The sequence below is a fragment of the Vigna unguiculata genome, chromosome 5 (assembly GCF_004118075.2).
Source record: "Vigna unguiculata cultivar IT97K-499-35 chromosome 5, ASM411807v1, whole genome shotgun sequence".
Taxonomy (NCBI): Eukaryota; Viridiplantae; Streptophyta; class Magnoliopsida; order Fabales; family Fabaceae; genus Vigna; species Vigna unguiculata.
The window spans coordinates 7,764,153-7,778,111 of NC_040283.1; the positions used below are offsets into that span (position 1 = coordinate 7,764,153).

The following is a 13,959-nucleotide window of genomic DNA, read 5'->3' on the forward strand; positions in this document are numbered from 1 at the left end:
TTCATCGGTAGTTAAAATTTTTAAATATGTTACTTTTTTTTATCATGATCAATAAAATTTCATCAACAATTTACCATTTTTTTAAGTGACAGACGAGGAGTAAAATACAATTAATTTGTTAAGAAATTAAAAAATCATGAGTACATCATAATAGAGAGGTAATATTTAGTCTTTTAAGTGGTAATATCATAATATGTTACAAGCAGGATTTTTGTTTTACATTTTTATTATTCGTAAGATTTTATTAAAATTCACCATAAATAATTCACTTTATTAAGCGAGTTTAGCATAACAAATTATAATCTAAAGAGTATTATATATATATTAAAAATGTTTCATGGAAATAAAATATTATTTCATCTAGTAGTTGGGTATATTTGAGAAAAAGTATTTGGGTTTTAAGTTTTTTAAATGTTGATTATTTTGTGATAGAAAATTGAATGTTAAAATATTTAAAAATATAAGAAAGAGATAAAAACAAAACAATAGTGTCTTGTTGGCATCATATTATTTATAAGTCCCATTGATAGCATCGTAACCTAATAGTGCCAAACCATCATCACTTAAACCAATTACCTTTATAATGATAGGGACTTCAATATACAACAACTAATTTGGAAGTTCTTTTTCCTTTATTTTAGTTAAAACCTTTTCGAGATTATATATATATAAGATTTGTTGAATACACGCATCCTTTTATGATATTATTTTTATACTCGGTAAAACTTTATTTATTGAGATCAATTATCGTATGACTATATACTATTAACAAATTATAAACCATTTCAATCAATATTTTTTTAATCTAAGAAAAAAAAAATTTGAATTCCTTACATAATACAGTGTTTAAATTTCGTAGAAAAAGCATAACCAAACTCCATTAAAAGAAAACTATAAAATAAAACTATAGTGTTGTAAATATCATTCATCAACCAAAAAAAAAAATGTATTTGTTACTAGCATGGCAAGAGAAGGCGGATGAGTGTAGGTTTGATCATCATATTTTTATTTGCAAAATAAAAATTCATCTTTCTTCTCTTATCCAATGATATAAATTTTTTATCTTATATCCATTTTATCAAAAAATAATTATACCTATATTTACGTCCATATTATTTTTTTACTATTTCAAATATTAATTAAATGATTTTTTACATAACTTTCTGTATAATTGATTTGACTTGTATTTTTTTCTTGTAAAATAATGTTTATGAATTTGGACAAAAGAAATATTTATTTTTATGTAAAATAGTGATAAGAGTGCTACTTTGTTTCCTTATAGAAACACGGTGAAAACAATTAACCCAAAACGTGTTTTCATTGTGGTGAATATGCTTTAAACGTGTTTTCTTAAAGATATTTTGGTGAAAAGAAATAGAAAAGGTGAAGATAAAAACAGTGGGGGTGCGAAAACCAGAACCCTAATGGATTAATGCAATCCACTATAACGGCCTAATATATTTGGGGTTATTCTTCCTGCACTCCCTTTTTTATCTTCCTCCATCTCTCTAAATTTGAAAATTCCCTTTAACCCTCAATCAAGTAAATTTCCTATCCTCCTTTTATGGATGATGGGGATTTTGTGTGTGGGCTGCGATATTGGGTTGAATAAGCCATGTGTTAGGGGCTTTTTCTTGCAACTCCAAACAATTTTTCTGTACCTCTAAAATTTTTCAAAATTTTCACAATATTCCTCTGATTTTGACCAATAAAAATTTTTATATTTTCTCTCCTATTATATATATATATATATATATATATATATATAAATTCAAGTGGCTAAAATAAAATTGTAAGTGGAAATTTTTTAATCAAGAATCATATATCTTTATTTTTTATTTAGTTTTACGAAATTTATTTTGTACGAGACTAATTTCTTAAAATTTATATTATGACACAATTTATTTAAATTTGGTTTTTTGAAGACTAATTTTTTGTATTAATATTTTATTAAAATATTTTGAGAGAATCTTTGAGTGCTGAGATTGTTTTATGTAGATACTGTTTGGGTATAGATATCCATTAGTTTGTCATTTCAAACGTTTCCTCGTTGTGTTAAAACTAAATTATGATAACTTTTTTTTTTCAAAAGCCACCAAATATGAACTTTAAGGAATGGACGTAGTTCCATACCTCTTCACATATTCTGCCCTACCAATTGCTTCGTTTAATGGGAAAGGCATCACTAAAGTTCCCACATCGAACACCTTCTTCACAATTAATAATAATCTCATCAGAAAACAATTTATTTACCAGAATATCTGGTGTTTGATTTTAGTTATGTTCGACAACTTTGTTCATTCACAATTCATTCATTCTATGTTCGTGTTGGCTTTTTGCTTCGCTGGTTGTCTTATGAGTTGAGTTGTCATCAAACGCGCATGAACCGCCCTTTTCTTTGATTTGTCAACTAAGGTTAAACTTGGAACTTCACACCATTGTAATAACAAAACACACAAATGTAATAAAACTTAAAAACATATATGCCATACTATATACATATATGTTATTTAGTATATACTCAATATTTTTTTACTATAAAGTTTCCTATGAAGGTTGAGTTGATACTTCAACAAAAATATCAACATGATCATGTTTTTTTCTTTTCGGGAGAAACAAAAGACTCAATGAACCATACTTTCATAAAAATTATTGCCATTCCCATGCAATAATGGAATAATGAGAAGAAAAAAGCAAAAGAAAATAAACATGGAATCAACCTTTTAAAGGGGTTATATACATGATATATGATATATGATATTATGATATATCCCTCCCTACACGTGATATTTCTTCAAAACAATAACTAAAATTTAATGGTTAAGAACATGTATAATTGTATTATTAAAAATACTGTTATATATGAAGCTATTAACAGTAACTGGTAATTTACTGTGTGTAGATGAGATATGTTGAAGGTGGTTTAAATGAACAGGAAACACCACACACCTGTTCGTTTCGGTTAAAAGCAACTTTTTTTTTTCCTCTCTCTTAATGTGTCTGTGTATATGATAAGTCATTAAAAAGCAATTGTTAATATTAATATATATTATATGGTTAAGATTTCATTTTATGAACCCCCACCAAGGAAAAATGAAGAGAGGAAGAGTTAGTTAGGTAGCAGTTGAATCTCCTGGTTCTGGTTTTTGTGATCTCTGAGGTTGTTGTTGTTGTTGTTGGTCGTAACATGGCATACAGGAGAAGGCAAAGTTTATCAAGGGCTTCCACTTTCAAGGAAGAATTTCATGATCCATCATCATTGGATGTTGCTGCTAAGGATTCTGATCACAACCATGCTTCTCCACCAATCCCCTCACCTCCCTCTTCTTCTACTTCTTCATCATCTCTCCCTACTCAACCCACCAAACCTTCTGCTTCTCGTTACCAACCCTCTCTTTCCTTCGCATTCGCCACCCCTGACTCTGACTCCGACCATGACCATCAAAGATCCAAGGTATTCATTCCAACAACCTTTCTGTCATCAATTTCCCATCATAACTCTGAAACTCTTGATTTCGTATATAGGTAGACAAGCACTGATAGATTAGATTCACAGACAGATAGATAGATAGATAAATGTTCAGAATATAAAGGGAGAAGAGATCATCTCAACAATTCAATCTTACAATGATGAATTGAAATTGATTTTGTGGCAATCTAATCTGAATCATTCAATCTTGTCACTTGATATGTTATGTGTGCATATGTAAAGTGAGAGTGTGATAAATCTTGATTCAATGATAATCTCAGTATACTTGAACACACACGTATAGTTAATTCTTTGAATGAATGAATGAATGAATGCAGAGCTTTCAGGCTTTCGGAAATAGCAACTCCAAGTCTGGTTTCTGGGGTGTGATTGCGCAGAAAGCCAAATCAATTCTGGATGATGATAAGCCAATGTCACCACATGCAACCAAGCCCCAAACAACCAAATCATACTCTTTTAATGCCTTTTCAGCTCCTCCTGCAGCTCAGGTGATTGTTACAATGCAGGAACACCTGTAGTATGTGTTATGTGATGCTGCTGTCTAAAATTACATGAACTATTAGACTAAGTTGTGTTTTTTCTGTGGAATGATTAGAACCTTCCTTCACAATCCAAGCCAGTATATGAATCCCTCGACACTAACATAAAAGTGGACAGTCCTAAATTTCGGAAGGGCTTGGACAGAATCACTTCATCCCTCAATCAACTAGGTGACACTTTTGAGAAGGCTTTTGAGGTAAACACTGTCTGCATCATGTACACTCTCATTTTACAATTTGATTTCTCCACAATTCTAGTCCCTCTATATGCACATTGCCATTTTCCATCATTACAATTCATATTATATATCAAGGTGTGTTGTAAATTGGCTAAATTACTGACACATCGGTAATGTATTATTATTCTGCTTATCAATCTATACATCTGATTAACCAATAATCTAACTAACGTTAATCAGTGTTAAAAAGTATGGTTTGCAAACAGAAGTTTCTCCAATTCAATGATTGTTGTCTAATTTCTTCAGGAAGGCCGAACAATTATGGAGAGTAAGACAGCAGACCTGAGAACTCAAATCAGAAGAAAATCAAGTAACTCAGGGGACACACAGCAAACTTCAGATTTGAGAAATCCGTTGCAAGAAGCTGCTCAGAAAGAGAAGGAATCTAGCCATGAATCAAAACTCAAGGCATCACGCGACGTAAGGTGGCAACTACGCAATCATGTGACACTGCCCTCACTAGTTCATGTAGTGAAGGCATGCAGTGTCTTGCATAATGTTGGAGTTCTTAATAGTTTTAAGTTAGCATTAGAGTGACTATTGTTACCTATATAGGCCTTCATACTCAATGCAGAGGCAGGAAACTAAGTCTAACTTATAGAGTGATAGTTGTATATCTGAATCAGCAGTTTTTGTTTCTTAATGTGAGCAGAGATTCATAATTTCCTTTTCCTTTTGCAGGTGGCGCTGGCAACAGCTGCCAAAGCAAAACTACTTCTTCGGGAGCTAAAATCCGTTAAAGCAGATTTAGCTTTTGCTAAAGCAAGATGTGCTCAGCTTGAAGAAGAGAATAAAATACTCCGGGACAAAGGGGCCAGTGACAAGGGACAGAACGGTGAAGATGATGAAATTATGGTATTGATCATTCTGATATTTCTGTTGTTCAACACATTTTGGAAATTAACTGTGATGAGATGTTTTTCTTTTCATGAGTCTAATCCATATAAAATATTAACACCACTTTTAATCCAAAATCATAAGAGATTGGTTTTATGCGTTTTTTCTCTTATACGGAATTTAACTTTGTCATTTCTATTTAACGTGAGACTTAAATTCACACTTGGATTATTCATGATCAGAGCTCTGTGTTTTGTTGTGATGTGGTCAGATAAGGCATCAATTGGAGACACTTCTTGCTGAGAAGGCTCGTCTGGCGAATGAAAATGAGACATATGCAAGAGAGAACCGTTTCTTGAGGGAAATTGTGGAATACCATCAACTGACTATGCAGGATGTGGTGTACATAAATGAGGGCATGGAAGAAGTGACTGAAGTTTACCCTTCAGATGGCTCTGGGGTGACAAGGTTGTTATCAGTCACACCACGTTCAGCATCACCTGCTAAGGATGTTCTGCTGTCACCAGGCATACCTCTGCTGTCAAAAGAACTATTTACTGTGAAAGAAGAGGATGAGAAGAGCAATTCAGATGTTGAGACTCCTGCTACTGTCTGAGTTTCTCCACATACAAAATCTTCTCTTTCTTTCTTTTTCTTTTCTTTCCATGGTTCAGCATTAGATGAGATGAGGTTCTCTTGCTGTGAGGAAAATATGTGCATGCTTTGGAACGTTTACTTTTTTTTCTTCAACCTTTTTAGGAAGAGAGTGGGGTGTGTGAAGAGAAAGCCATATTTTTTGCTTTGTGTGTGACTTTCCTTTCATGGTGAGGTTGGTTTGGCAAATTCATTTTCATACAAACGTATTGATTGGTCATAATTTTTTGGAATGTGACAGTTTTTTCTAACATTTTACAAGTATTATAGAATAGGACAAAGGAAATGTTATACTTCAGATCAAATATATACCAATCTTGGTCTTGGGAGTTCAGAAACTGAAATGCTTTATGAAGAGTTGTAATATGAAGCGAGTTTGGTTCTGCTCAAGGAAATTTGAATACCCTCTTTGAATCATATGATCCATTGCAGCAAATTTTCAGCAACCATTAGTTACTCTTCTAAATTGATTCATTGTTTTCTTCATTTTAATTGCATTCACAACTTGGAAACAGTTACATGGCTGTTAGGGATTGATCAACTTTTCCTTAAACACTTGCAAAAGAAGAAAGTAATAAAAAATAAATCTCTTTCATTAAGTTATTAAATTAATTTAAATTTACTTATACATAAACTGGTTTATAAAAATATTCTCATTTAACTTCTATAAATCTGATTTCCCATTATACCTAAATTTAGTTTTATCTAATAAAAATTTGTTTTCTTTTTTTATGATGTATTTATGGAAATAATTTTTAAACAAAGTCTGCAAAATAAAACTATCCTTTTAATATTGTGAAGCAATTGGCATCCCTTAACTATATTATTTATTGTGAGTCTTTTCCTTTTTTTTTTTTTCTTACAAATCTCTAAGGTTTTTTTTTTCCTTTTATTTCTCTCGCTTTTTAAAGTGGTGTTTCTCATTTTTTATTTTTCTCGAACAAAATCTTAATGTTAGAAGGTGATTTATGTGTAAGTAGTCATTTTCAACTATCCAAAATTTAATTTAGGGCAAGTTTCTCTTTTATTCTAAAGTAAAGTCTCCCACCTTTACTCTGTGTTATTTAGTTAAAAACAAGTAAGAAATGTATTATTTTTTTAAAAATTCTGAATTTTTCGATTTGCATAAACATTTATTTGACAAAGTATATTATTAAGAGATTTTTTTTCTCCAAATATCTTATTTTGATCAAAAATTAAGTTAAAATGAGTGTGGATAACTTATAACATTTAAATATTTATGTCCTTTTTGAAAAAAAAAATGATTATATACCCATTTGTTTGGTAAATAACTGAATTATATATGTATATATATTGTATAATTAGTTTGGGATGTATAGGCATGGCTCCAGAAAAATAAAACTAAATTCGTTCGACTGTGGTATACTTTGATTAAATCAATCAAATACGATTTGTTTGACGCGCAGGAACAGAAGCAATCGGACTAAAGAACAAAGGAAAAATATATTTTATATTTTCCATCCGTTTATTGGTCTGAATTGAAAAGGATGGACAATAACTCCTTACTTTTCATATTTCCATTTATATTAAACATGTCATCATATAGAAAATAAATTTTATCAACTCACCTTTTGAACTATAATTTTATACCATTAAAATAATGTTTATGTTAAATTCTATTAAAATTGAAGCAAATGAAAGCGATGTACAGTGAGTTTTAAGAAAAATCTGTCTTTGGCCTCTCTCCCTACACCTATTGATTGCTGTTGATTTCAGGTACAAAGAATCTGTGGAACCACCCCATTTACTTCAACACAATTGATTAGTTTAGTTATTGGCACAGCGATTAAACAAGTGAATATGATGAACAGCTGATATTTCTTTCCAACAAATTAAGTACTTGAATGTTGTGTACATGGTCAAATTAAGTACTTCAAAAACATACTAGTATCCACAATTTGACCCATCTAATACATGAAACCAAGTGTGAGATCTTTAACCATAACCTGCCAGTGGGCAACACTCCTTGAGGTGTGCATCAAAACCCACATAAAGTGAAATTCAAAAGTAAAAAATATGTTTAAAATTGACAGATTGAGAGGCACTATATGACGGAATAGCTATGCAATTTTGAGAAAGAGACCTTCATTCCTTGCAAATGAAGAGTCGTGTTTAATTATATTTTCAATCAACTTCCTAGTTTACAGGGTCATTTAGATACACTCCACCTTTTACTAGTACATTATATGAACGCCTGTACTCAGCTGCATTCATCTTCTCAGTATCCCCACCATTTCCTTCCACAGCATTTTACATGTGTCGATGACTGCTGCTTTGAAAAACTAAAGCTTCAAAGCAGAAAAAACTTCCTGGCTTGTATTTATATATATATATTTATGATTTCAGAATAACTGGAAAAACAAGCTAGTAGAGCCATCTCCAAATGACCTAAGGTCTGCAGGTTTTACCAAAGCCCTGCACAATGGACAGGTCCTTTCTCTCTCAAACCTGCCAAAATAAGATAATCAGATGTCAGAAAACACAGAACAAAAAATATACAGATAAAAAATTAAAATATTTGTGTTCACGTGTGTAGTAACCAAACAACAAGAAGCAAAATAAGACCTGCTAACATTTAAAAGGCATGACATAAATTTTATGACATACAAATAAGAAACAACGTATACTTTAAAACACCAGCTTCAAAATTTACATACTTGTGGTAATTTGGTCTTTCAACATTATTCAACTCAAATGTATATGGCAATTTCAGATTATTATGCAGAAAGTCTCACCACTCTGATACGCAGTCTTCACAGAAAATATGTTTACAACGTAGCAAGATTGGGGCATGCATCTTCTCCTGACAAATAGCACATAGATCACCGGCTGCATTGACCTGCCATCAGATAAACTATCTGCATCAACAACTCCGTGTTCCCAGACATGCATATTTAACATACTGTGAAGTGTGCAAATGCCCGTGGCTTAGATATTAGCAAATTCTATCATTTAACTTGCAGAAATGTAATTTGCAGTGAAAACAGATGCACTGAAACTTCAGGGATTGATTGACCAACTCCGAAATCAATGATCAAAAGAAAACACCAACTGTACCTGCTCTGATGTTGCATAAGCCCCATAGTGCATTTCTTTACGTGACAATGCCTTTACTGCAGCAAAGAAGGATTGCACCTGACAACCACACCACAGATAAGAGAAAACCAACCAGACGCAAACAAATGCATCAACAGATAATTTAAATCAAAAAAGAAACTGGGAGCTTTATATGTCCCAGCTAAATGACATCGTTATACATGGGGTTCCTTAGGACTTTCTATCAATAATTAAACTAGTAATTTAACAGACAATACATGATAGAAAAAACTCTTCCAAACATCTCACTTGTTAAAAAATCTTTTACTTTGAAAATTTAAAACCCACTTGGAAATAAATAAATTAAGCTTCTGAACCAAACATAACAAATCTTTTTCATCCCCTCTTTTATCCTGAAACTGAAATTTTAGATTTCACAAACAAAAGAAGTCAGCAAACTCGAGTTCAAATAAATCAAAGTATGCACAAAGTGGAAAAACAATAGGATACCGCTGGCAGATAAATATAAGAATTATTGTTAATGGTTTAAAGGAGGAAAACCATGTACGTTGCTCTTCACAAACTACATTCGAATAAAATAGAATGTACACAAATTTTAAAAGACCAACACACCTTTTCAACAACAGACGTGAGTTTAAATGTTAGATACAATCCTGTCATCAGTGACGAAAAGAGGCTTCCATATTCTTTGTTCAGGAAGAAACGATACCAAACTGGTGTTGGCAACAAGGCACGGTAAAGCAGAAGGAGATATTCAACTAAAGTCAGCATTTGACCCTGTCAAATAAATGATAGTACTATCAAAATGTGAACCTGAGAGAGATGATATAGATCCTGAACCCACAACTCCTGGAAATATTACAAGAGATTGCAAAGGCACGTTGACTACAATATAACTTGAGAAGAAATGAGCCATTTTAAAATGTTCTTCTATTCCTCAGCACACAAATGCTTAGCTCAACTTCTCTAGTGCTTCATAATTTATTACCTCACCTGCTTACGATAATTTCGGCCTCTGCTATTCTTGTAATACATCAACAACATACACTTGACTACCATTGCAGCTTGGCGGACCAAAGTATCTGACATTTTAAAACACAATGACAAAGCAAGAATATTAATCCCTCAATGAGTTCAAATCAAAGAATAAATAAATAATTCTGAAATCTGCAACAAGCAAGAGCTTCCATCACAAAAAGTATTTCTGCGTTAACATGGTAATTGCAGCCACATATCAGTTCATCAACATTCAAACCAAAATGAATTAAATGAAGCACAATTTATGCTTCAACAGAATCATGGACAAAGGATACAAGTTAGTCATACAGTTTAAATCCTCTGCCGCCATTCTTAGAATAACTCATTCCAGAAATAACTAACGAGGGCAATACTAAATATTTCAACAAACTAAAATCACAAGCCTCTAAAGAGACATGAAGCAATGATAACAAGAAGACGAGACCTAAAATACGACACATTTAATAATAACTCTCCCTCAAATACTCTCAATAGCAAGTTCAGGCAAAATTAAAATGCGATTTAAACCACAGCAAGCAATCATTGAGGATAGGACGAGAAACACACCATTGACCATGATGATGAAAATCGCATGCCAGAAAGGCGGTATATCCTTGGGAGGAAGCATGATCAAGGGATACATGAGATCATCATTCTGATACCACCAATAAACACCAACCACATGAAGCGCGAACCCAACAGAAATCCCAATCAAAACCGGTATTTTCCTCTCTCCCTGCACCCGCCAAAACCACACACACAAACAAACACGCTCAATAAACAACACAATTCTCATATACATTATATCGCTTCGCGGCCACACAAAGAATAAGCATCACACCTTCAACGCAGTCTGTTTCCTCATAATATCATTCGACTTGAAAAGCACAGCCGCAATCCAAATTGTCACGAAAAAACCTGTAATCATTCCTCAACATCATCAAATTAAAACAAACAAAAACGTGCGTCCGATAGAACAGTAACTGAAAACGTACCTTGCAAATGCTGCCTTATGAAAACAACCAAGAGAAGCAACGAAAACGGCAAGACCTGCTCAATCCACCTGGCAGCATGCTGAATGTCGTATCTCTGGTAAGAGGAGTCTCTCCCAACGCCATCCCCTCCGGCGCCGGCGCTTTCCTCAGCACCATCGCTGCGCGGCGACGACGAGGGCAACACGGCATCGTTTTGCGAATGCGCGAGTCCCACGACCAATCCCGAAGCGGCAGGAGGGCTATGCTGTTCCTCCCGGGGTTGCTGCTCCTGCTCCGCGGGGCCGATGATCCTGATCGAAACCTCTCCGTCATTGTTAACGGCGTCAGGGGCTGGCTGGCTGTGGTGGTTAGACGAGCGCGACGGAAGGATACCGGAATATTCCAACAGCGCCGATAACGGAGCCTGAATGATATTTGTGGGCGACAAAATCCCGGAAATTCTCCTGGCGTTGGGGGAAGCGGAGGGTGAAGAAGAAGGTCGGAAAGCGTCTGCGTTGTTGGGTTCCATAACCCTAACTGTGAATCATGAAAGAGGGGCTAGGGTTTGGGGTTTCGGGAGAAGAGGATTTAGGGATTATTGTTGAGGATTGTGTTATGGTTTGAGAAGTGTGAAGTGATGAAAGTGATGACGGTGGTTGAAGGAGGCGATGGTGGGTGGTGGTGGGTGGATGGTGTTGTTCTCTGCTGTGGTGTGCAGGGAAAATCGCCACAGAGAGAGAGAAAGAAGAAAGAGAGAAGAAAGAGAGAGACAGAGACAAAGATAGGGTCGCTACAGGACAAACCACATAAGAAAAGGAGAGAAGCAACCATTTCGGATGCTATACTTGCTCTATGCTTTATCGTCCCCAATTAACATTTGCCATTTCACACTTTGTAATAATAATAATAATAATATCGAATATTTATTTTCTACCCACAATAATAATATCGCAATATACGAATACGTATACGTGTATATACATACATGTATACTTGGGATTATATTCGAAATGTTGGCATTTATGATATTAATTTTGTGATGTTTACTAAAGAAAGTGTGTTTTTTATCAACAATCTAAAAATGCTTATGATAATAATAACAGCCTATAAATCTGAACTCCTTAAAAGACTATTTTTATTCAACTATGTTATATGCTTTCAATAAACATTTATTCCAATTTAGACATAACTTATATCAAAATTTAAATTATTTATCACAAATATAGAATATTATTATAAATTTTAATTATAACATGATTCGTGTATCACAGATACACAACCTAATAAGATTTTTTTAGAACAATGTTAGAATGTATAAAGAAACTGTTCTTGGACTTTATGTTCTCCTCACATTATTTTGTGTCTTTCTAAATGGGATGTGAAACTTTCTTTGATGTTTTTCACATGGTTCTTGTTTTGACTTTTGGGTTAAATTTATTTTATCTTTTATTTCATTTTTAGTAATAGTTTGAATATTATTCATTATTTTCATTTTTCTTTTCGTTTTATACATAAGTATTCATCTTTAGTAGTTAATTGTAGATGGTAAATGTTAGTTCAATTTCTATAGTTGGTCTAGACTATTTCAAGTTTCAATATTTCTAATAGACAAGTTATTTTTTTTTCTTATTTTTATTTTCATGAATCAATCATTCATTGTATAAATTGACAATCTGACACATGTAATGTTACAAAATTGAATTTTTTGTCGTGTACTTTTGTTCAGCTTTCAAAATATTCTTATATTAGTGTAATATTTTTTTTAATATATCTTAAAACATCAAATTCAATGTCTATGATGTGTTTTTTAAGACAGAACATATAGGTAGCAAAATGTTCGATAAAAAATCCAAATTTTGATATTACATTTTGATTGAGTCACCATGTGACACAAATACTATTAAAATAAAATAGATATGTTAGCATATATTAATGGAAGCTTTCTTGAATTCCTATTTTACTAAACTATGTTGATGGAATGTTGAAATATAAATTTTGAAAACATTAATTTTTTTACTAAATATTACATTCAATCATTGATTAGAGCTTAGAAATTTGATTTGATTTTTTTTTGTTAAATATTCAAGCTTAAATGGACCAACCAAGAGATAATATTATAGTTACTTTGCACTTATTTTTTTCTTAATTTTTTTTATGAGATAAAAACATTTTGTTTGTGTTTTATTTTTTGTGTTTGTCCGCTCATTTTAAAAATAGATTTTTTTTTTAATTTTAACAAGAAAATCTTCTATAATTCTTGAATTGGTGAATATTTAAAAAATGACCTATTTTGTAAACATTTATTTGAAATTTAAAAATACTAATTAGGTATCGTTTTACCTTTAATCATTCCGAATAATTTTTAATAACTTGAAGGGTAATTTTGACATATAATTTGTAGTATTTTATCTAGGAGAAAAATTTTAAAAATCAATAAAAATAATTTTAATTACTTTAATAGTTAATTTTAAAGTTTATGTGTAAGAATTTAAAAAAATTTCCTACTCTTTCTTCTTACGTTTTTTTTTTGTTCTTTTCATGCTCTTTTTCTAAATCATTTAAGGTATCATCAACTCAATTAATAGGAGTTTATTTCATATTAACTTCAATTGTACTTATGTTTTAATAAAGTGCTTATTTTTCACCAATGTTAGTCAAATATTTTTTCAACAACGCAGATTAATGTTTTCTTAATTAATATCAGGAAAGCTATTTTTCTTTCTTGACAATTCTCATGAATGTTCTTATGTCAATATTCATAAATTTTGTAAAAAAACAATTTAATAGATTAATTATTTTATATTGTATTATTTGAATACTGGAATGGAAATATATGTAATAATAGCATAGTTTAAATTATTAATACTTACCAATTAAGTTTTAATTATTAATGAAAAATTTAATTACATAATTTAATATATAAAAGTAATACTTTTTAACTAATTTAACTAAAAAACATCATTAGACTAATTAATATATATATATATATATATATATATATATATATATATATATATATATATATATATATATATATATATATATATATATATATATATATATATATATATAAACTTGTGGAGAGAGTTAGGTCCTGAGACCACCCTACCCTCAGATTTTTATAGGCCTAG

The 13,959-nt window shown here is 31.8% G+C and overlaps 2 protein-coding genes across 3 annotated transcripts; one reads left to right on the top strand and one right to left on the bottom strand.

Annotated features, from left to right (window-relative positions):
• Positions 1 to 3,057: 3,057 nt before the first annotated feature.
• LOC114183638 lies at positions 3,058 to 5,992 on the top strand. 2 transcript variants are annotated; one of them, XM_028070720.1, is made up of 6 exons: positions 3,058 to 3,454; positions 3,817 to 3,978; positions 4,086 to 4,226; positions 4,515 to 4,688; positions 4,950 to 5,123; positions 5,377 to 5,992. In XM_028070720.1, exons 1-6 carry the CDS (start codon positions 3,188 to 3,190, stop codon positions 5,719 to 5,721), a joined length of 1,263 nt encoding a protein of 420 aa, XP_027926521.1. In that variant the 5' UTR covers positions 3,058 to 3,187; the 3' UTR covers positions 5,722 to 5,992. The 2 variants fall into 2 exon arrangements, with proteins under 2 accessions (XP_027926521.1, XP_027926520.1); XM_028070719.1 differs by having other exon boundaries at positions 3,060 to 3,454; positions 3,808 to 3,978.
• A 1,605-nt stretch (positions 5,993 to 7,597) lies between these two features.
• Positions 7,598 to 11,652, bottom strand: LOC114185343 (RING finger and transmembrane domain-containing protein 2). Its single transcript, XM_028073010.1, has 8 exons — positions 10,850 to 11,652; positions 10,696 to 10,772; positions 10,422 to 10,590; positions 9,831 to 9,919; positions 9,450 to 9,614; positions 8,838 to 8,915; positions 8,516 to 8,619; positions 7,598 to 8,228 (listed from the first exon to the last, which is right to left on the bottom strand). Exons 1-8 carry the CDS (start codon positions 11,355 to 11,357, stop codon positions 8,123 to 8,125), a joined length of 1,296 nt encoding a protein of 431 aa, XP_027928811.1. The 5' UTR covers positions 11,358 to 11,652; the 3' UTR covers positions 7,598 to 8,122.
• Positions 11,653 to 13,959: the final 2,307 nt, after the last annotated feature.